Source organism: Mugil cephalus, chromosome 10 (genome assembly GCF_022458985.1).
Source record: "Mugil cephalus isolate CIBA_MC_2020 chromosome 10, CIBA_Mcephalus_1.1, whole genome shotgun sequence".
Taxonomy (NCBI): domain Eukaryota; kingdom Metazoa; phylum Chordata; class Actinopteri; order Mugiliformes; family Mugilidae; genus Mugil; species Mugil cephalus.
Window position 1 is genome coordinate 8933593 of NC_061779.1, and position 24731 is coordinate 8958323.

Sequence of the window (24731 nt, forward strand, 5' to 3'; positions counted from 1 at the left end):
TTTCAGATCCCTCAGGATCTGTTGCAACTGACATGAGAGCATCTGAGAGGGACGCCATCCCCGGATACTGTTACTTAAAGCAAATGCTACGCTGTGCTCCAGGCGTATAGATGCCAAACAATTACTATATATGAGCCAGTGGCTTTTTTTTCCCCCCTCCTCCTCTCTCTTCAAATGCCAAAATGTGGGCATTTTAAAGGTGAACTATTACTCCGTTAAAACAGGCTCTACGCACTAGCTATTTACTGCTAAATTGAAGATTAAATTATAGTCAGTGGAGTGCTCTCACTTTAAAATGTCAATTTATATTTTATAGGGGACTACAAATACACAGACACACACAGGGTCCAGTTAACCAGACACGAAATTAACTGAAAAGCAACTTGAAAGACGAATACGTGTGAATCCCAGTGATGTGTGGGTATTAACAGAAAACATCGCAACACATAACAGCATCATCAATAATGCATCAACAAGCTCTTTTTTTCTTTTTAAAGGCTATTGTGGAATGTGTGAAAAAAAACCCTAACCTTTTCATCCATTCAGTTACTGTCCTATCTATTTCAGTCTACACCGGGGTCGGCTCCAATTTAGAAAAAGCTTTTACGCAGCTTTTCTAACCGTCCATCACTGTTTAGTGAAAGGAAAATTGTTGTCGAGGTTCACTTGTCTTTCTGCGCGCACAAAATTGGGACCAATCTGACCCCAATTTTTGTTTTGTTGGAAAAGCATTCCTCTCTGCTGCCATTCTGGAGGGGGGGGGGCAACAAAAACATATATAAATAAAAAAAATGCTGCGGCCGCATTCAAAGACATTAATAGATAAAACCATAAATAGATGCACCGTGGAGAGCGTGTTGGCTGCTCGGGGCCACGGGGCGTGACATCGCCTTGAAAGCTAAACACGACATTCGTTTTGAATTTATTCAGTCAAATGTTTTTAATTGCAGAAAGATGTGAAATGTAACATGTTTAATAAAAATACATTTGCATTTACGTAAAACCTCTATATGTTCAACAGCGTGAATGCAACAGAGCTTTGGTCAGGAGTGTTCCTTCGCGCGTGGAAACGAAATCTGGAGCGTTAAGACGACACGTGCATCCCAGGCCCCGTTCAGACCTGGAGTTAAGAAGTCCACAGCGATCTGATCACAAGTGAACCGCTTTAGGTACGGGTGTGAACGCACTCTTTCGAGATCCGATCACCGAGACCACATTTGGGGAAGGTAAACCTGTGACCAAATAAGTTCTTCCTCATTCATTCAGAAAGAAACAAAACACAACTGCTTTGTTTTTTTTGTTGATATAAATCAAAATAGATTCAAACAAGCTGAATATGAGAAGCATATGTGGAATTCTTTCATAAAATTGGTTGGTTAAAAAACTAAAACTAATGGTTTGGTTCCATAGAACTGTGACAATTTCAACAATATTTTATCTCTAGTTTTGCATCTTGTGCATGGCTTTGCTTTTGCTCTTCTCTACCGTCCAATTTTTAAAAATACAGTCATCTTTTAGGCCTGGTGGTATTTTGGGGGGTTTCGGGGTTGTGGCTCCTGTCATGTTTTGGATCTACCTCACATGTGGACTTGATGTTCAGATTGACTTAAATTGGAAAATTTACTTTTTAAAACCCAGCACGAGTCTCTGAAGCGGAGATGAATAAATAAACAGCCACATAAAGTGTGTAAAATGTTCTACAAATTGTATAGCGCCCCCACACTGTTTAGATACCTAACAGTAGATAACAATCCACTGGTTTCATACAGCAGCTGCTGTCCACAATTCTGAGACCCATATGATGTCTTTATATGCGCAGAGAGCAGGAAACTGTGACCAGATCTCAAGTGGAAACACATTTTACTGTCAGGTGTGAACAAACGAACTTAAATCCGGCTTCTTGTGATCAGATCACTCAGGACTCAACGTTCATATTGGTTCTGAACTGGGCATCGGTATCAAATATTGGGAGATGACAGTGTTCAAAGGTTTAAATAAAGGCACTTTACGAAAGGGAAAAACAAGAGAAGTATGAAAAATAAAACAGCTGGAAAAAACGAAGTAAGAGCAAGTGTATCAAAAATCTACAATAAATACAGTTTTTCTTCTGAATCAGAAAGATACAAGCGTTGTTCAAAAGTCTTCCGCTAGTCAGAATAAAAATCATCATACCAATAATTATTTTAGTTCATAATTAACTTTTTGCCAAGTTTACAATGATAAAAAAAAAAAAAGTTTGCAGCGATACGAGATAAAATACAAATGTGTCTCTGTGTGATTTACCAGCAGGCAAAACGTGATGCATGCATTTAGTTAAAAATATTCTTCTACAAAAACACAGAAGGAAAAATATACTGTTAAGCTTTAGTCGGTGGTCCTTGTTATAAAGTGTTTCCCTCTGGTCGCTCAGTCGACATTCCTGTACCTGGAGAAGAGGTTGTAGAGGACGCGCAGTGTCGACTTAAGGTCGCAGTTCACAATGTCTGCAGAACAAATAGAACGGAGAACAGAACAGTTACGTTAGAAACGATGATCAGCAGCTTTAAAACACCTTTTTTTTTCTCCCCACAAATATAAGAATCAGATTAACTTGTTGCATTCAGCGTCTTTTAAAAAGGTAAAGACTGAAAAGCATTAACGTGTTAAATGGAGGTCCTACCCTCAGGTCGGGGCTTTGGTCTCTCCAGACCTCCGTCCTGCATCAGTTCAAAGGAGAACGACACATTGTGGACCTGCAGGGGGGGGAGAACGCGACGAGGATGTTAATGGATACATAGAAACACCACAGACAATCAGCCCACATGTGTGCAAATCACACATGTGCGTGTAACTCCACACGGAGGCTCCTCGCTGATAAGAGAACATGCACTCCGGGTGGATTCATTCGCAGCTCCGTGTGTCGGCAAACACGGCTCTGTGAGGCCGTGAGCAGCTGCACAAACACTCTGCAGCCTCATTTATCAACGGATAAAAAAAAAAAAAAAAAAAAAAAAAACCTTTCCCAACGCAGGGAAGGTGATACAGTCTCTGAAAGACGGGTTCTGTCAGGTGAACGAGCAGCGCGTCGAACGTGACGGCATAAAACCGGACAATTATGAAAAGTTGATTCCACATTCTGGCTCTAGTGCTTTCAGATGAGAAGAAATGAAACTAGACTTTGTGGGCTTTGTGATTAGCGAGCGATAAAAAAAAAATAAGACAGAAGAGATAAGACACAGTTGATGTCTGAAGACGTTTTTGTATTCTCTGCCCGCTGTATCCGTGCGCGCGCGCTCTGCACCGCTGTGAAGTACTAAAAGCTTCGCCCAACAAGGGCTCATTGTTAAAAGCGCAACCTCAGCCCGTCTAATAGAAAAAAAGAAAGGAAGAGCCTGAAGTAGAAATCAGAGCAAGAGCGCTTTCTCGTTGCCTCGTGCTACTTTTCCCTCGCCCGCCCCTGATGAATCGACGATAGGCCTCGCGGCCCTGAAACACACACACACACACACACACACACACACCCACGGAGCCGAGCCCCTTGAGCCATTCCACTGTTTCCCTGTGCAATAGGAGATTACAGATGCTACGGGGCCGGTGCCTGCCCCTCCAGGCCAGGAGTGTCTGTGTGCGAGCGGTTGTCTACATTCGGAGGACCGATGCCCATTTTCGCCTCGCAGCTTGGCAAGGGCCGCTGGCCAAAACCCAGACAAAAAGACCACTGTGGTGTCTCCGCAGATTGCCTGTTCAGAATACCGTAGTACTACAGAGGCCAATGGAGAGGAGAGATGGCTCCGCACTGAATTGGCTTCGGGGGGGGAAAAACGGATGGCATTTATCAAGCTATTGAGAGGAAGGAGAGTCTTGGCTCCGAGTGCGCGAGGCTCCTCAGAAATGGAGTATTGATCCGGGAGTGTTCCTTAAACTGTACGTCGGGACCAAAAGATGGGTCACGGCCACGTGTCTCAACAACAACAGGCCTGCTAATGTGAAATACAGCAGGAACACCGCCACGATTATTTTGTTAAAGGTAAAACGTTTGTCAAAAGCCACCGCAACTTCGTATTTAAGTCGGTGGGAATAACGACAGATGTAAAAAGACAGACTGCTGTCGCTGACATCTTTATTCATATGAAACTAAATTTAAAAAATAACCACTGAAAGTAAAATAAAGGATGTTTTACATAATATTTTTTTGTCAGTGGATAAAAACATTTTTTAAGTTTTATTCAGCATTCTGCATGCTTCTATGTAATCACTCACTGTAGCTAAAAATACATGTCCGGTAAAACTGCATTGTACTTAATGCAAGTTCTTTATCACTTTGTTGAAAGACAAAATTCATTAAATCTAATTTATCTGCAGCCCACTGAATATTAATCAAGAAGCGTCGACAAAACAGCTGCGAACAAGACTCAAAACGTTCAGACAGGACAGCAGCGCTGAGAGCCGTAACCATGGTAACTGTACACAACAAAGATGACTGTCTTCAGATACTAGTACTGGTAATAGTTACCAAAAAAAAAGACTAACATACCAGTGTAAGAGATTAAAATTAAAGGTTTAGTGCAATTTTAGTCATTGTAGTTTTGTTTATCTAATAGTTAATTATTAAACTAATTATCTAAAGCAGAGAGTGTACATTTTTACACATTCCTGTAAATACTAATGCTTAACGGGTTATGTAACTCTCGTTCTAATCTAATCATTAGCCCTTTAAATTAAGCCCTAAAAACCTAACTGTCCCATTGACAACCTGAAGCTTCACATTAAACCCAACTCAGAAATATTTGTTTAAAAAAAAAAATATATATATATATGTGTATATATATATATATATATATATATATATTATATTTATTATATATATATATATATTTATATTTTTTTATATATTTCTGTGTTTGTGGAAGCATAGTATTTATTTATTTTTTTAACAGTCTATTTTTCTAGTGAGGTGTTCATGCTGCCCAGCTCCCTGATGGATGTGGAAAAACAATCACACTTTACCTTCTGGTCAAAATTCTCCGGTGTGAGAAAGAAGTTGTAGAGTGGCACAAAGTATCCCTCCAACAGCCCCATCAGCAGCACCAGATAAACACCATCTGCAAACTGAAAGCAGAGCAGGCGGCTTCAGAAATATGACAGCGCAATCCAGACAGAACAAGAGTGAGAAGCGAAAGAAAGATTTTACGGTGACCATGTCTACCAAGGGGCGTAAATTATATGTGCATTGTTTTGGTAAAAATATAAATATATGAAAAAAATTCCATGTCAAAGGCTATTTTTACACTTCACTGTATTGAAAGACATTTCTTCTCAAGCTTCAGTATAGAGCAGAACTTACCTGTGTGTCCAGTTCAGACACCTCTAGGTTGAGCTTGTTCAGGTGTTTGTTCACAAATGTGATCAATGTCTGAGAAAACATGAAGAAAAATGTTATGAACAACACGGAGTCTGCAAACACACATTCTTCTGTTCTATTTACAGCAGATTAGAAACACTTTGTCAGTCGTATTCAGCTTCCACGTAAATACTTAAGTTGGAATCTAATCAGAATGAATTTAATCAGGTTGAAGAAATATAGTCCACGTCAATGCAGTCGCGCAGAGTTAAAAATCTCTGTGTGGATCATCCTGCTGGGGATGGCTGCTGTTTATTTTTTTAATATTTATTTATTTATTTATTAGCACCGTAATACAGAATAACAATAACATAGAAGAAAAGAACAAAAAACAACAAGATACATAAAAAAAAACCCTAACTGGGCTTATTCAAGGTACCCCCCACCAAAAAACATAAAACACAAAAAAAAATCAATAATAAACAACAGCATCAAAAACAAAGGTAAAGGCCTTAATATAACTCAAAAACTTTGTTTAAAATTAAGAGTGAGAGTGTGGCTAAAATCAATACGTCTAAATGGAGGCTTGCTGTATTAAAGTTGGGACTTAAAATTCATTAATGACGTAGATGTTTTTGCTAAATGAAAATACAAACTTCTGTAAAAGACTTTGTGAAGTAGGACAAAAGGGAGGATGAAGTCTAACTGCATGTCTTGTGTTGTAAGAATGAACCTGAGAGTTAACAGTTTCATTGCTACATGGTACATGTCTAAGTAACATCCACAGGAATGAATGCCAGGTTCAATGCTATTTATTTCTCTGGTCATAATGTTGTGGCGGATCGACTGTAATTCAAGGTAAAAAGAGCTGCGTTTCTTTACCTTCTTGACGACATTCAGCTTATCTGGAGCGTGGTCAAACAGTGTGTCAAAAGCATCGCGCTCTGTAGAAGAAACAAACGAAATGAAAAGGACACAGCACAACACAACATGAGAACAATGAATTAATCCTTCAAGGAAACTGTTTTGTTGCAGTTGCTCACATAAAGTGACAGTTGCAGGGAAATAAAACAAAATACATAAGATGCATAAAAACTAATAATTGCACGGGAAGATATAGAGGGTATGCACTGATGTCATTTCCGCCTGGGGCCACGCCCCCTGAGTGGTAAAAACACGGTGAAATGTATCAGTAAATACAGAGAGGCCAGGAAAAATGTGGATTATCAGGTCAAATTAAGGACAATTGGACTCGACAATGCTCCATATAAACTAGTATGGATTTGGAAAAGTGGATTTGCCTCAGTTTCAGTTTGTTGTTGTTTTTTTAATTTAGTTCTTTGTAAACTGATTCTTGGGCTAAAGGGGCAGATTATATAAGATTATTCTTCTTTCTGCTTCCCTTTCATTCAGATTTGGGAACGTTCGTGATTATATCGTATTGTTTTGTTTCAATGAATGAATGAAACTAAACTATTTTCATTACGATAAATGCAGCTAAATAAAAGATGCGTCCGATTGGACATTAGAAGGATGATGAGGAGTGATGACTAATATTCTATTTATTATTTTATTGTTGTTTATTGATGGATCTGAAACAGTTACTATCGGCCGTAACTACGTCAAAACAACAACATCAACAAACTTATGTGACAGCCCTGCAGAATGCAACTTAAGAAGCAACTTAAGGTTTGACTTTATCAAAAAATACAGCATAAATAAATACCATCGGACATTAAATGTGAACCACAGCACCAGGTTTCTGTGTCTGGTCTGCTCTTACCCATTATTTAAATAAGTTTTACAATTTACACACGATTAAAGCCTATGATTCAAACTAATGTGACTAATCTCCCTGTTCAACTGTCATTTTTCAACACTCAGTAGCCGTAACCATGGAGACTTCACTTGCTGTGACATCACAGATTTACCTTCTATAATCTCAAAAGCTAAGAGTGACCAACAGTTAGTGGGAGAAGTTATAAAGTTTGATGTCCACAGACAGGAATGAGCTCCTGTGTTGTTCTGTGGTACATGTGAGCTGAATGAGTCTCCTGCTGAAGTAATTGGCCAGTAGTCTTCACTCCTGCTAACATCCTCCTCTCTTAACACTGTGGTCAGAGAGTCCAGCTCCAGCCTTATAACAACCGATCAGGACATGCACGCGAGGAAATGCATATTTAACTTCTTTATGAAAACCTACCATGTCTGCCAGAGAAAGCCCTGAGAGAAAAGACAAAAAGGGGAGAAGGAAAAATGCATGAGACAATTTCACACTTGAATATTCACAATAAACAAGAAAGAGGAAATAAAAGCGTCCTATTCGATCGCAGAGGAATGTCGGGAACGGGAGGGATTATGCCACAGGAATGACAATACAATAACGCAGGGAGGGTTTCATAATTTGATTAACAATGGACACACGAGCACCTCGAGTATTGAAATAACCCGGGTATCATCGGTGGGACGGTGCACGTACTGCAGCACAATGCAGTAATCTGAGCAGGACAATGGTGCATGCTGGGTATTAATACAATGAATGAATGAAGACGTGTCTTTATGTACACACAGGGTTTTTTTTCTGTGGGAATAAACGGCCTCTTGTTTGTTTTTCTACAATGTTAATACTTTGGAGGATGTTGTAGTTGGAGAGGTTTTTTTTTTTTTTGTTTTTTTTTTGGTGGGTCCCTGAGGAAGAGATATCACGTCGGGCAGGCCAGCAAGAGATGGCAGGCACACACACACTCACACATGTTCACGGTGTAATCTGTGATGGCAATGGCGGGCAGGTCTGGGCAACGGTCCTGGTGGTGTGCTAATAACCGTGTTTCCACTGTGACCGCGCGAGCGTGAGCGAGTGTGTGTTATTAGCAGTCTATCCATCTACCATGACAAAATGTGTGCGCTTGCGTCTGTTGGCCGGCTGTTATCTCCCTGGTTGCTGCTGTCAGGCTGCAGGACAGCCTCACAGGGAGACAAACAAAAAGTGTGTGTGTGTGTCTGTGTGTGTGGTTTAAATAGTCTAATTCTTCAGCTGAGGGTGCCATCACACCACAACAATGGTCATCTATTCTTTAGGACTGTGACACGTTATTATTTTCTATTATTTACGTGTCAGTTCTTTGGTTAACATACCAAAAAATAATAAAGAGAACATCCACGTTTAAGCAGTTTCTCTCTCACGACACGCTCTAAAATGAAATCAATTTTTTAGTTTTGTTTGTGGATATGCTGCGACCTGGATGTCTGAACTCTAGAGAGTCTTTGTTGAGGCACTGACCACCAATCAACACTCAAGAGTGAACTAACTGGAACAGTCGGAACACGCAAACCACACACGGCGTACTCTTGAGTCGCAACCCGGCTCGTCAGCATGCTTCAACATGACAACGGTGCTGCTTATTGTTTGCAGGTTTGTACTTACTCTGTGTTGCCGGTGATTTCCTCTTGAATCTGTCTGGAATGAAGGATGCCCTCTTTTTTCTGAGAGACGGAAAGAAGAAGAACTGTTAATGTTAATTGTAGCAGCACAATGAACCACACATGCCCACAGAGAAAAAGAATCAAGGATGGATTTACACCAGAAGAAGAGTGGGAAATGTAATGCAAGGTAAAATATACATGATAGAAACACTGAACAACCGGGGGGGATTTAAGATTTCGCAGGAATTAATAAAGCGATTCTTCCATCATTTATCTTTTTGATAGTGGATGTTCCAGAAGCTGGTTGCCTAGGTGACCCTTTTGTGTACATTTCCCACTTCACATGTTTCCAAATGAATCAAACCGAAGATAAGAATATTGCTCTTCTTGTCGTTGCCACTCTTTCAAAAAGACTAAGTATCGATCCGATAAAGATACTATTGAGATATCAGAATGAGGAAAAACTTTATTTATCCCTGAAGGGCAATTAGGAGGACGAAGAGCGGTACATAAAATAAGAGCAATAGAATAAGATAACAAAAAGAATAAAAAGATTTAGATTAATACACCCAGCCCTGCATCACTGCGAAGCGTTTTGAAGATGGAAAGGTCCGAAAAATGAAGCGGCAGAATGAGAGGCCAAAAAATGTGCCGTGTCAGTTGTTTGGGTTTTTTTAGGGTGACCAGATGTCCCCACTTTGTCCCCGTTTTGGATGACCTGTCCCCTGGCTAAAGCTGTCCCAGAAACTGTCCCCAGTTTTAGTTTTTTATGAATGAGAAAAAAATGTTGCGCGCAGACTACAATTATTACGGTAGTCAGTCATTAGAGACATAGCAGCTTAAATATGTTTAAATATGTCGAAATAAATGAAACCGTAATTGTCACCCAACACGTCTAAATGTGCTGCCACGCACGTCATCCACCTCATCATCCTTTGCGACATCTTGACACTGCACCCAAGCATCCAAACTTTGACTTATGACACAGCCTTCAAAATTCTTCAGTAAAAATAGCTGTGAATCGAACAAATCTCTTAAAAAATAATAAAAAAAATCCCCTGAAAATCACAAAGATGCGGCTTCGCAATGGATTAACAACAGAGGTGACCTCTGCAATTACTACAAAATACCAGAGGTCCCCAGCTAAAACTAGTCCTGTGCAGACAGGGCTTCAGTGAATGCCTGAGGGAATTTCTTCAAGGTGTTTCTGAGACATTGTTTTCCCAAGAATGGACCGTGATGAACATGTAAAGAACCCGAAATCAAAATGCATCTAGTGACAGCTTTCACCAAGTTAAATAAATGAGCTTCACCCACCTGGACGACCACCACTTGAATGGAAACGTGGTCGGGCAATCTGATTGGTGCTCTGAAGTGCTGCGACAGCGCCACCAGCAGGTGCAGGATGGCGACTATACTCTTAGCGTGAACCGCTAAGGTGAGGGAAAAACAAGCAGGGCACAATAACAGAAAAAAACATGAGTTATTGAACAAATACAAGTACTTGTATTGTCATATTAATTTATGACAATTCAAACTTCCGTACGTGTATTATGTTTGTGCAGTATTTGCATCCAGGGCTACATCCAAAAATGTCACTTTTTATTCTCCAAATAAAACAGATGCCATCATTTGCTATTAATGTGTTTCCTTGTGTAATGTGTTATTTTTTTAATCGACCAGACGTGAATACCTCAGCGTAGGCACTGGGATGCCAAATAACAAGCCAAATATTTTCTATTATTTTTTATTATTATTTGTACCTTTGAAGGAATTTAGAATTATTTTTTTTTTGTGGCAAGGTCATATGCCCTCAATGGTAAATATGAACACAAGGCACCAAAAGTTGCCTTGAAGTAAGATTAAAAAAAAAATACAGAGGAAAAGGAGGGAGAAACTCAAAGTTCTGGTGCATGGCGTGTATAAAGTCGACCACATGGAGCCTGTTCTTTCAGACATGCTGGATGGGATTTACCTTTGGATACCCAGAACAATCAGGATCAATTAAGTGTCTAAAGCAAACCTTTGAGTGTACCTTGTGGCAACGGCGACTCGTGGAGAGAAAAGCTAAAAGCAGTCATAAAATCTTAGATCTTTGAGTACAAGGGTTTTTTTTTTACCCCCCTGTCTATTTTTGCAGCCTCTGGGTGGGGGATGAAAGTATGGACAAACAAAAGTGAATTGATTAAAAGGACAGCAAAATCAATTACATTCCATGTTATTCAGTGCTTTAGCATCTCTGAAGACACCTCGCACCAATAGAGCTTCAAGGACACAGCTTCTACCCGAGGCCCGTTTAAGAATGTCAGATTAATTGGCTGCAAAGAAAACTCATTTGATACAGCCTTTCTGTCACTCACCGCCCTCAATCAATCATCTTAATGCGTTTCTCCATTTGAATGCCTTACTCATAGGCTAATACCTGTCCTTGATGCCTTTCTCACTCTTATAGCTCATCTATGGGACTGTATATAGAAACGTCGTAGCCACTAGGGAGATATTTATCCATCAAGCATTAATTCAATTCACTTAAATTCAGTTTTATTTAAATAGCATCACTAGCAATATAAATTGTCTCAAGACACTTGACACAAAATACAATCTGAAGGAAAGGGAAAAACTCTATTTTAACAGGAAGAAACCAACACATGAATTCAGCACCAGCAATGGTTTTTTAAAGAAAAGATTGTGCAAAGCTTTGCAAAGTAAAGCTATTGAAATAATGGACAACACATCTCCACTTCCTGCCGTTGGCCAAACCAATGCTAGTATCCTGGGGGATAAGTGCGGCACCACTTTGGAGCCAGAGTCGGAGCAGTTTTTGACGAAACCATGCATCCTTCTCCTAGACTCAGTAGTGACTGATTAATACTGCGTTCTGCTCTTCCCTCCACCAGTTATTGAGCAATGTTGGGATTATACACCGTACTTATTTTTTTTTTCCCTACTCTCAAAAGTCCTATGGATGAAGCGTCGTCAATGGCAGCTGTCAAACATCACGATGTCACATCATAATAATGGAGGGACTACACTGTAGTCAGCCACTAGGGGGAGCTCCACTTGCTTTGGTTTCAATTAAGAGGAGCTGTCATGGCGTCCACTTTTTATACAGTCTTTTGTAAAAACTGGCAAAGTCCTCATTGGAGGACTGGTAAGCCTTGCTATGGAGGTGGATGGCGCCATCACCCAACTTTGGACAAGAGAAGGAAAATGGATGGATAGATGGATCAATGGATGGGTGAACAGGTAAAATGTCAGAGGTGCAAACAATGGCTCTTAAAGTTAGCCTCTGAGCAATTTGAACCAAAAACAAACAAAAGGGAATGAATCAACAATGAAGTCCAGGGCTGAATGAATATACACCAACCCCCCGGCTGCTATTATAGCTAAACCCCTTGGTGCAAAAGTGCCAGCTAAGACTGTTGTCTCTATAAAGAGACACGTTACAGTGAAACAAACTAAAATCTACAGAAGTGTGACAAGTCTTCCAAGATGCATTAAACAATCCACCTTCAGTACTTTCAAAACTGTGTGTGAGTGCATCTAGACATAGTGCACAAGAAGAACAAGTGCTGTTATGAAGTCGGTCATAGTATATGCTGAATTGATTTTTTTTTTTTTTTATCCTTCACTGTATTTGCAATTGATAATCCTATTAATGATATTTTTTTTGAAAGCAATGTCAGTTTACTGTGAGTGCCTAAGACTTTTGCACAGTACCGATGGAGCTAATGACCCCAGTAAGAGGCAGTGTGCTGAGAGCTGGACAGTAATTATCGCTACTCCCTGTGTCAGATAAAAGAGGGCCATCAAAGGAGAGCTGGAGAGCTCTATTGACATGCACAGCTACATTCGCTGTTGTTCTCAATCTCTCAATCTGAAAGCTTACAGCTCAATAAGAAGAATATTAATCCAATGGCAAGACGAGTACATTCAAGGATAAATGCTTTACACAGCCTCACCGTGCAAGCAAGAAACAATAAAGATCACGCTAAAAGCTGGTTTCTTCCTCCTTGAAAGAGATATTGAGATATGTCCTGCTAAAACCTCCCATGAGACATGTTATTTCAATTTTTTTTTCTATAAAAAAAACATCATTAGCTCAGTGAATAGAATAAACCTTCTTTGCTGAGATAAAGTCTAGATGGAGATACTACCTGGCCACTATTCCCATTTTCAACTACAAAAATTCTCAAAATACCAGATAATGAATTCCCTTTGCTGGAAAAGCACCATTGTAATGATGGAAGCAATACTTCGCTACAATTAATTAATGGACAATGGATGGAAAAAAAAATCTGATATTTTGTTTAATCCAAAAAATGGGAAATGTTCTCAAGGTTGCTGCCGTTTTTCTGTTATATGTGACATTATATGGATAATTTTGGATAATATACTGGTAATATATTTATTGTAATATTTACTAGTTAGTGCTCTTAGATGGACAGAATAAATAATGCCTTATATACTGTTGTTCCCTGTTAGTTATTGGGCTGATACATAAGGTTTACCACTACTAGCATATAGAAGCCAGTATTAGCCAGGTTAGTCTAATCAGATTACAGCTTTCAGCTATCCCGCAAGCCAGAAAAACATCCTAGTCCACAAATGTGTGTTTGTGGTGGAAATCTCTCTGTTGGGAACTGATGATGCTCCAGCTAAGATTTTCTGGATGAATCAAATTTGTGCAGGATTTATGTGGTGATGGAGACAGAAGAGGATCGTTTGTCACACATGTCATGTGAGCGCTGTAGAAGTAAATCCAATTTGTCTCCGTTTTAACATCTAAAACGTCCCTTTTTCCTACTGTATATTCATCCTCACTAATCAAGATAAGTCGCTCTGCATGTGTGTGTTCTTTGTTTTACTTTATTTCCTCTGTAACAAGCCTGACAAGTATAGAGTTTGAAGTCGTTTGTCATACTTTGACTAAAAGTTGTCTTCTGTTACACAGCTCCATATTTTTGGACCTTTGGCATCAAGACATGCCAACAACTCTTTTCAGTTACAATACTTCCTCAGTTAAAGTGACAACAGACGATTCTGACCTGTTCAAAACACATCTGTTCAGAACTAGCAGGTTGCAGCTTCTCTTCAGAGACCCTCATCCAAACAATTTCACAGTCTGCACCATGACACAGTCGCCTCTTTTAGCTATATTAGACCTTGACATGACCAAAAAATATTAATTAGGTGCAGTGAATTTAGCCAGGTGTAGTGTGTCATTTTAATAAAGAGTAAGTAACCCTGGGCTCTGACCAGTAGCTGGTTCATGTGTAGGACTGAGAGGTTTTTATCGTGATGTATAGTGGCTCAGCATCAAGGATTGACATCAGTGCTCAAGCTTCTGGTCTAGTGTTTCTCTCTCAGAAAAAAAAAACAAAAAAACTACCTTCTCAAACACCATCAATAAGGATCCGGTACGACCTATTAGCTGCCACAAATGTTATAATTTGCATGTCCAACACAAAAGCTATGAGTCTCAGTTACACCTTCTTTCCTTCTTGCTTTTGTTCACCTCGTTTTTTTCCCCACATGCTTTTATGTTGTTTTTTGCTTTTCGTGTTGCATTACATCCACTTTCCCCACAGGGATTAGTCAGGCCTCATTTTATCTTTAGAAATGTTACTCAACAACATATTGTGTTTCACAACAGTCTTTCAAATGACTCGGGGGCAGATGGTTCACCGTCTTAAAGAGATCCAAATTTCAATTTCATTAAATTTAACTAATGGATAGAGATAGCAGTGTTCTCTTTTATGGACTTCACCCACTGCACAGTGCATTACCCCTCACAGTATTCTCAAAGCTGATCATTTTCACATAGTACACTGTGAGTGGAGATTGTACAGGACCAAATCTGAGAGACTGGATTATTGCAGAAGAAAAAAATAAATCAATTATAAAGCATGCATTACTTAATTACACAAACGGAGTGTTTCTTACAGTCAACATTCCAGCGAATGTTCCTGGTGGAGAGCTTGAGGGAGTCATTGATGCGTTCGAGAACAGTCTGCAGCTTCTGTTTCTGGGCAATCTCCGACTGGGTCACCTCTGCCACGTTCAGTTTCTCACCCTCCAGCTTTTCTAAAAGACAAATGTGACACAGTGATGAAAACATCACAACAATGAAAACAAGACTTACCTACCATTAAAGGTAGTTGGTTAAGTTATACTTATTCAAGACAACTCACCAAGATCAAGAGACACCGGAGAACAAAGTGCTTCACCATGGATTTAACTGATGTCATTTGAGAGATTTCAGTTTTCAAACTGTACATTTCCTCAAGTTGCTCTTGTCTATGTCTGCTCTGTCGTTCTACTTTTTAAATCATCTTTCAGGCCTGTTGGGGCTCTCAAGGTTGGAGCTTCTGACACATTTTAGTTCAAATCTCATCATGAGATCTGACATATGAAACCGGTCTGCAGCAAGATTTGTGCCAAGCAGGACGCTGGAAACTGTGAGCGTTTAAAAAAGATCAATCCAATGGTTTTATAAATTAACATTAGAACTTTCAAAACATGTCTGTCTGTAACCTTCTGTTGTGGTTAAAGCTTTAGGGTAACTTTTTCTCTGTCCTCATTTTTGCAGTTTAGAACGATCAAAAAACTGTTGAATAAATTTGGAACAAGTTTTAAATTAAACGTTGTCAAACACAGTCTAATCTGGAGAAGACCTAGTCCAGAGTGAGGCTGATTCCATAAAATACAGTATCATCATCAAAAAAGTTTCATTATAGTTGGAAAAAAACATATTTATGAATAAGTAAAATAACAATGGGCCTTAAGTTGAACCCTGTGGGACACCTCAGTAAGGGATCTCAGGAATCATAAAGAAGAAAACTCCTTTATTGTTTATTGTCCTAACGCAAATGCATGCATGCAGGTTAAATTTCTTACCGAATAGTTTCTGCAGAACTTGTCCATCATACAGATCTTCAGCCAGATCCTTCACAATGATCCTCTCCCCGACCAGGACGTCATTTATCCAATCGATCAGCACCTACATGAGCAGTATGAGAAACTCATTTCAAGATTTCAAGATTCTTTTTTTTTTTTTGTTAGTGAAGTGTATCTCATATTCACAAAAACATGTTGTGTAATCCAAGAGTGAATGAAGAAAGTTAACAAACATTTGGGTTTACAGTGTTTGATCCTGCTGATAGTTTAGTCCAGCTGCATGCCTGAACACCTGCCAAGTGAGTCATTTCACACATTTAATTGGAGCTGGTGTCTGAGTTTTAGCTTTTCGGCTGGGTTACTCAAGGAAGTTTTGGTCAAAGTCGTTTTTGATTGGGATATTGGTCTTGGACAACTGTCGTGCTGGAACATAAATTATGGCCTCCATCGACCTTTTGCAGTTTGACAAAAGTTATCCTTAAGACTGTTTGACTCTGGTGATTACTAACCAATCATCACCTGTGAGCTTGTTCCTGCAGCTGAAGCCTGACCACAGCATCCTGCTGCCATTTAAAAAGTCTGGCTGTTGACTGATCGTAAAATCTAAAATCCAGACTTAAATGCCTTTGGAATACGGTACAAACCCTCATGAGCTCCTGCAGTTTGCGGTCACTCTTGGAGTTGGGGTCCACCATGGTGCGCACCTCGTTCTCCTCTGATTGATGAGCAGAAATTAACATTACAAACCACACAAAAGAGTACACAAACAACTGGATATTCATAAGCATCTTGGATATCTTATCCAATAACTTAAGAGTTACCTAGCATGGTGTCCTCAGGGTCCAGCTCATAGTGTGAAGGGCTGAGAGGAAGGTTGATGGCGTTTATCCCCTCCTCCTGAAGCTCAGACACTACAAGACAAAAAAAAAATACCAATGACAATGTTTCACATCCCAAAGTGATATTGTCTAGGGATGTCCCAATCAAGTTATTTGAGTATCAGCCGATCTGAGTCCCAATCAGATCTTAAAAAATCCTAAATCCTAAATTTTCTTCCCCCATAGAAAAGTCTTCTCTTTCTCGTATAATCCTAGATTGCAAATGGATTCAGTCAAATAAATATTTCTGTCAAAGTTAATGTAGTGCGGAGAGGGTAGCTCATACCTTGGCTCCAGAAAACCTGTGTTCTCTACTCCAGAAATGTTCTGGTCATCAACTCCCTAACGTTCTCTGGAATATTTTTCTCCTTGACGATGCCTTCAAGAAACTTTTCTCCTCTTGTAAAACGCAGTGAGCATTTTAGTGCACCCTTTGGACTCAGTGGATTCAGTTTTTTGTGTGTGTGTTTTATGAAGGAAGTAGTCACTTAACCCACTGAATGACAATCTCCTACCATCTTGCCAAAGATCCACATTGCATAATTTACAAATTTCTGTTTGAGAGACTTCTAAAATAAAGTTCTTCCACACAGCACATAGTTGCGCTTTGGATTTCTGTTCTTCTTCATATTCTTTTTGGCAGCTTTGTTGTTAGCTAACAACTATTAATACAGAAGAGGAAGAAGATTTTTTTAATAATACAGGGCATGGTTTCAGTTAATGGCAGACCTAAAATAAATAACTAAAAAAAGATGGCCAAAGCCCGATACCAATCAGATAACTGAAAGAAATGCCTGGATGCCAGGATTGAGCAGGATCCATGGTCCCAATGAAATAACAAAATAAGCTGGAGATTATGTTACAAAAGCTGCAACACGTTCAAGTTTTGTTGACAAATGTCTAAGTACTGTAAAGCCTCAGAACTCCACCAAAACCATGTGTTTATCGACCACAAACCCAAAAGGTAAGTGGTACCAAAAAAAAAAGGCTGGACAACATGTCTCACTTTGAAGCCAATCAGTTTCATAACTGCTACACACAGAGCAGATCAGAGACAAAGGCTAGAATTATAGTCACTTGAGGTTAGTTTGGACAGCTTCCTAAACGTTCCCTTGATTCCACAAACAACCACTAGCAGCCCTCCGCTGAGAGCCACTTGACGTCAGGCAAACACAGAGCGGTGCTGCTTCCTGCCTCTCAGCGGGTTTTATAGAAGGCCAGCATGCTATTCTTCACAGCACGTCGAGATACCTGAGGAGGCTTGATCACCGCTGATCCGCAGATACTGTACATGTGTGCGCCGGAGGCATGGAGTGAACATCCTGTGCATTTCTCTGCCTTCGCTGGAACAACATCCTCTTAATCAACACCAGCAATATGTCTGAATCAGCACACATCACATCACGCAGAGGTGTATGAGAATATTCCTACAGAGTGACACATACTTCACCCCATTTCATTCTTCATTACCTCCCGCTCCACTCTCAACGCTCAACCACATACAATATCCATGTCTCTGCTAAAGTACACGCATTCTCTTATGCGAATCTAAAACACAAAGTTCTGCTTGTTAGGTGCTCTTCTTGTTTGTGAGTAGCTTTCTGCGTATGATTCTGGGGTCTTTTTTCACTACTTTTAGTAGAGATCCACTAAATAACTACCAAAATGTACATATTTAGACTGTTTGGACCTTTAACCTTTAACATGCCGGCAGAGGAACTTTGTAAACTTGTTGCTGAAGTCCATGGCTGGTTGAGGCGTCCCACAAGGATCAATACAAGGCCCATGTATTTAATAACAGAAATCAATAAATAAAAACATGGAACTTGACTAAAAAAACAACTTCAAATAAATAACAACTTCACACTAAACATGTATATACTTTGGACCTTTAAAATCATATTAACTTGCCTCAGGAAGTTAATAAGGTTAATAAGGACTGCATAGTCCTACTGATTTTCTGAATCTAGTTGATTCCAGTTCAGTTTAATATCAATTCATTTGGAAATATTTCAGTTTCAAAACTATTTTACTTAAAACTAATCACACAATGTCTCTAGATAATACCAATCCTGTGCAAATAGGGCTTTAGACATAAATAAATAAAGGTACAGTAACCCAGGATTGCAAAGATGTAAGTAAAATAGTATAATATACTTAATATATTCTGAGAAGAGATTTAAAACAGCTAACAGAGTTTGATGAGCTGAAGTACTGTAGTAATAAGTCGTTGTCGGGGCTTGTTGCTGCAGGTGTACATGAGGCTGGTTTGCATAAATCTTATCAGATACCAAAACCACACTGCTGTTTGTAACTCTGATTTGTCAGACGTTCAACCTCTGAACTGGGTTTTATGTACAAAGCAGAAACTTTTCAAATTATCTTCAGAGGTGGAGGAACAAAAGTTTAAGAGCCTTGTCCGTTTAAGCTTAAGAGACTCTGTACTATTTTATGATTCCTCCTGTTCATGCTGAACAAAGATGGAACAAAAAAGATCAGATCCACAGTCTAGCTGAAGACGTTACGAAGCCGCAGCAGTAAGATAAATCAAATCAAAAAAGTCCTTGTTTGTGTTTTCTTTAGGCCACTCAGTTATGACCGAGGTTTCAGAAAGCTATTCAGTGTAATCAAGGGTTGTTTTACAATACCTGAATATTTCTAATAGCTTTTATTGTTGGTACAAGGGGAAGAACTAAGCATTTAAATGTTGTTTTCTAAGTGTTTAAATTGATTATTTTCTTTAAAGTATCACTTTTAGCATTAGAATTGTTGTTATTATTATAGATGCTTGTTAATTGATTGGACTGACTGATGATTGCATCACACTGCTGCTGCTGCTGGACTTCTCTCACTGTTCCAGTCTGTTCAGGTCAATGATATTTTGTATCTGCACTAATTATCCTTCTGTCTGTTCAGTCTGGTCGGAGTCGAGTCACCATCACATTGGGTTACTCTTTTATTGCCAAAAGGCCTTGGGTTAAATTTCCACATATCGGTTTCCGAACAAGTACAAACTACAGCATACATGAACAGACAAGTAAAATGAGAATTCTCTAAGGGCTCTTAGGTAGGGCTGGGTTTAAAATAAAATAAAAAAACTGATTCAAATCGATCTTGATTTGAAAGATCAGATGTTGATTAGATGCGTTTGTCTAAACAAGTTAAATGTACAACTATCTGACGAGGTAGGGCTTTTCTTTGCATCTGAGACAACTAGTCTAAAAATAACGGGACATTATGGACACTCGCCTCCCTATAGAAATAAACTACTTCATACTAAGATAGCAGCGTTGGACACTGTATGGGAATGTGCACACTTATCATTTCCATTTATTCTTAACATTTTATCGTACTGTTGCAGATTATAGGTTGGCCACGCGAGTAGTTTTAGGCTCCTGCAGTGAAAGAAGAAAATTATGAGTTTTACTGCGACTGTAAGTGGCGAGAAGTTCACAGACACTTACGAGGGCATAGCTGCAGTACAACAACGCCATACCAATTAGCACAATCTGACACCGTAACCATCACTTGTGCTATTTAAGGTTGAACAAGTATGTAGTAGACTCAGCTGGGTGTCAGGAGGAAGTACAGAGAGCAGATTCATGTGCCATTTGAATGTGAGATGAGCGAGGAATGCACTTAGTCACCAGCTGTGCCTCCATGCTGACATCTTCTAGCCAAGTGTGCACAGATTTTTTTTTCTCCTCCCATCACTTTCCAAGTTCAAAAATAATAATTAAAATCCTATCCCTTCCGTATGCAGACTGAGGCATCCCGAGTGCCCTAATCACGCATCCCTCCTCCCCCTTAGGTCCAGCAATAAAATGAGGGTACCATCGTCTTGGTTAAATAACAATTTAATCCTTCTTCCTGCATATGAGGAAAGACAGCATGCTGATGTCCTACCTGGAGGGCAGAGCGCTCCACAGCCCATGTCTGTCTGTCTCCGTCCCCCAGTGTCAAGCATCGTCTCCTGGCTAGCAGGACGAGCTACCTCCCCTGCAGTACATCGTCCTCCTCCTCTTCCTCCTCCTCCTCCTTATCCTCCACAGGCTGAGCTCTCTAATACCTGACTTTTTAAGATAAATTCAAAAATTCTCAAAGCGGAGATAGAGGCTATTATGTTTCCTCTCCTGGTTTATGTCCTTTGTTTGTACACAGTTGGCGTCCAATGCACAGCCCTGGCTAATGCTCTAAAAACGTCCTGACCTTCTCTCTTTTCATAGCATCTCCATCCCAGCCTCCTTCATCCTTTACCTCCCCTTCAACCCTTTTTTCTTTTTTTCCCTTCCATCCAGCCATTACTCTCAGTCCTCTCTCTCTCTCCCCGGCACATGCACCGTCTGCCATAAACGTCACATGTACTTAAATTTATTCTCTGATCAGCACAGGAGCGACCGGCCCACGTTTTCCATCAAATCACAGAACGCACCGCAGACATCCATCCTACACACTGCCCTGTGCATGCATGTATGTATGTACGCACGTGTGTGTGTGTGTGTTTGTGTGTGTGAAACGAGAAAATTTAATGTGATTGCATGCATGTCCTTTGGACAAAGGCAGCATAAAGCAGGGCTCAGCTGTGCAACAGTATCGTGACTGAAGCAAAGCAATCATCCAATTGAGAGAGACCTTTCTGATTCCATGATAAAACCTGGCCTTTGACAATGAATGTCATCTGAAGCCTGTTGTATATTCAGAACAGACCTGCTTTTGCAGGGGAGTGTGCGTTCTTATTTATAGTATATTCCTGGTTGTTAAAGTCCAACATGACAAGCTTAAAGGACTATAATGAAGCAATGTGAAGAAAATTAAAGTGTCCATGAACTTGACAGTAAATTGCAGAAAAAAAAGAAAAGCATGACTGACTAATCAAATGATCCGGGTCTTCAACAGAGATATGTGGACTGTATCTTTCTATCTATCTCAAATGTGTTCCATCATGATGAGGATAGTCCTGGAAATATATCCATGAAGAGTTGAAAATGACATAATGGCTCCAAATAATCCATTAGGTTTTCCGGAACAGACCGCAATTAGTCATATAGGACACTGAAATCAGCAGATAATTGTCAAATAATTCTTCTTCTTTATGACTTTTGAACAGATTTTTTGTGTCACTTGGTCGCGATCTTCCACATCATGCATCTTCGCTTGCCTCTGAAGTACAGCCCAACATGCTGAATACACTCCCCATTTAAGTGGCGGGGGTGTTCCCACATTTTGATAACATTGGATAAAGCTAATTGCAGAAAATAAATATGTAAACACAGCAAGTTGCGCTGTGGTCCCGCTACCACTGGAAACTACTGTTTTAGAGGAGTAAAGGAGGATTTATTTCTGTTTGGCTACATTTTACATCAGAAAAAGAATGGATCAGTGCATGTACTAAGCGATCGGTACCACAGGCATTTCAAGTGTTGTCTTCTTATTGATATCAGAAGTTTGTCTTCAATGTTCTTAGAGAATAAGGCCACATTCAGACCTTTTAACTCTTCATCTGTGGCATTCATATCGTATGTTATTTATTGACTTGTTATTTCTTTTTATTTTGCACCGGACAAACTCAGGGGCTCCACCATCTTCATTAAAGTAACATTAGTCTCACTGAATCTGTTATAATATGCCTATTTTTTTTTAAATATCTCAAATGTTGATATTTCTGATTTAGTGTTTAAGTTGTTCCCCCATGGGTCTATGAGTAACACAATTTCTATTTCCTCCATGTGCTGATGCATATATGGCAGAATGGACCATAAAGCAGATTTTGATTAAAATCAAACGGGCGATCATTTATATTAGCAATTGTGTGTTTTTTACTGAATGAATGAGATAAACCTGTTGAGTAGGTGGTGTTTTATGTGATTTAGGATTGCCCACAACAGATGTTAATACAAAATCTGAACGGGGCCCAGCTGTTGCAGCTGGTGTATTAGCTGAGTAACAGTATAAAATAACATTAAGAACTTCAGAATTTCAAAACATTTCGCAAACTTTCATTTCTTTGACTTTTTCATTAGACTTAAGTCTTTCAAACAATGAGTTTCAAACCCTGTTTTGAAGTTTTGAATTATGGCACCACCTTAATCCCGTAGGATTCAAACTTTAAACAGGCCAGTGTTTGTTGTTTGTTGGTGAAGGCAGAGTGGAGGCTGTGGTGGTTCATTGGGACACAGGCCTGTGTTCACTCCTGCCTCATTCCACACTTATTACAGTAGCAGTGGATTCAATTCCTTACATGGAGACAGACGGAGCCTGAGGCCACGAAAACAGCTGGAGTTTAAAGTGCATCCTCTGAGCTGAATTAAAAGCAGAAAAATGACTTAAAATGTCTCCTATTAGGTTTCGTGATATAAGTAAATCTATTGGGAATGATTTTACACTTTCTAAACCGATAAAGTGTAAAAAGTAACTTTGTAGTTGTTTTTAGTTGTTGTAATGAAAACAGTGCAGTAAAAGGAGCCGAACATTTCCCGGCTTGTTGTCTTTTTTTCCGCTTGCAGTGTTTACCTTCTTTAGCCTTTTTCCGTCTGGCCAAAGTTCCACCAAGTTTCCCCAGGAAAGAGTCATCTTTCTTTCGGGACGACGGAGATTTGGGCGTCGGAGATTTCGGGGAGGACGGAGACTTCTGAGGCGAGGAGGCCATCGTCGAGAGGAGAATTTAATCCAGTTGACACAAAGACACACACACACACACACAAAAAAACAAACGGTCCGAGTTGATGTGGGAATTAAAGTTTGGTTTTAAAAGTCTAGTAAAACGGTGAAGGAAAAAAGTGATTCCACTCCCTAAAGCGGAAACGGAATTCCAGACATTTTCTCCCGACGTTGGCAGGAGTGAGTGGCCCCTCCTCTGTGGAGGAGGTCCGGCGGCGGCAGGCGGGAGGTGGGAGCTCCACGGTGGAGGGTTGGTTCTAGCTTAGCGTCCCCCTGGACCGGGGGTCTATGAGGGGATCCGGGAGGAGAAGAGCCGCATACATGACCAAAACACGACAAGTTAGCTTAGCTGTTTAGTTAGAGGGACACTTCTATCCTTTATTGGTAACAATGTAACTAGTTTTGAAAATCGGACAAAACAAAAATTCATCAAATGTTGCTTCTAATCACTGTCATGTCTAAAGCTCCCCCAAAAAATCCACTTTGCATATAGATTATTGATTTTTACTTATTATTTTTTTTTTGCTGTGAGTAAAAGTCAGAAATTAATTAAAATGTTCGTATCTATGATTATGATTAAAGCAGATTAAAGATTTATGTTGTTCATTATGTAACATATACTGTATTATGGCTAATATATGTTACATATGCCCAGGGCGTTTTTGTCCCTTAATGGTAACGATGTCACAATTTAGGTCATTGTAAAAACATATGAGTTTGAAATACCAAAATTTGCTAAACAAATACACACCTTTGCCTTTGTACGTCAACTTATCGTGTTCCTTCTTTCTGAGATTAGCACCAGCTGGTATCGCCACATCTGTCACCACCACCACTATGTCTGGAAGCTGAAGTCCCACAGGACATTGAGTTGGAGGAAACATGGCGTCATTAGCTTTCTTCTCAAATGTTATCTCAGTTATATTTGCATACTTGCCTACATCATAACAATTCAATAAATTCAGTAAATCTAAAAAAAGTAAATCCATCCTGACTAAAATAATGAGAGATAATAAGGCTAAACACTGGAACTTCTGGATAGCTACCGATAAGACCGATAAATGATAAGCTATACTTCATAGATTTTATCTCACTTGTATCTGCATGGTGGCCCAGATCATAATTATTAACAAAAATAAATAAAAGAAGGGGGAAAATATCCATCCAGATTAATATAATAAGATTAAAATAAGTAAAGACTAACACTATCTCAGTAGCTACAGCTAAATGTTTACCGCCATTTTGAAATGGTTTAACTGCATGTTGGCACATATCATAACCATTAATAAAATGTGAAGAATTAACTATGCATCTATGTATAACTATTTCTATACTATTTGTATACCATTTGTGTATGACGGCTATAAAGTCTAAAACTTCTTTAATAAGGTTAATGCTACAAAAAAGTCAGATCTGTTCTGTATGGCTAATTAAACATTTGGCCAAGTTACCAATATGGAGGACCGAAACATGAACTTCTCAAATTTTTGCTTAATTTTATTTGCATATTGACTCTATTATAACTATTAAACAAATTAACTGTCTGCCCCGAC

General features: G+C 39.5%; 1 protein-coding gene across 1 annotated transcript; it reads right to left on the minus strand.

The window, feature by feature from the left end:
* Positions 1 to 919: 919 nt before the first annotated feature.
* On the minus strand, positions 920 to 23380 carry parvaa (parvin, alpha a). Its single transcript, XM_047596415.1, has 13 exons — positions 23032 to 23380; positions 16465 to 16554; positions 16288 to 16358; positions 15644 to 15746; positions 14690 to 14830; positions 10061 to 10176; positions 8745 to 8803; positions 7524 to 7543; positions 6203 to 6264; positions 5324 to 5392; positions 4987 to 5088; positions 2660 to 2732; positions 920 to 2483 (listed from the first exon to the last, which is right to left on the minus strand). The coding sequence occupies exons 1-13, from the start codon at positions 23165 to 23167 to the stop codon at positions 2407 to 2409; spliced, it is 1119 nt and encodes a 372-aa protein (XP_047452371.1). The 5' UTR covers positions 23168 to 23380; the 3' UTR covers positions 920 to 2406.
* Positions 23381 to 24731: the final 1351 nt, after the last annotated feature.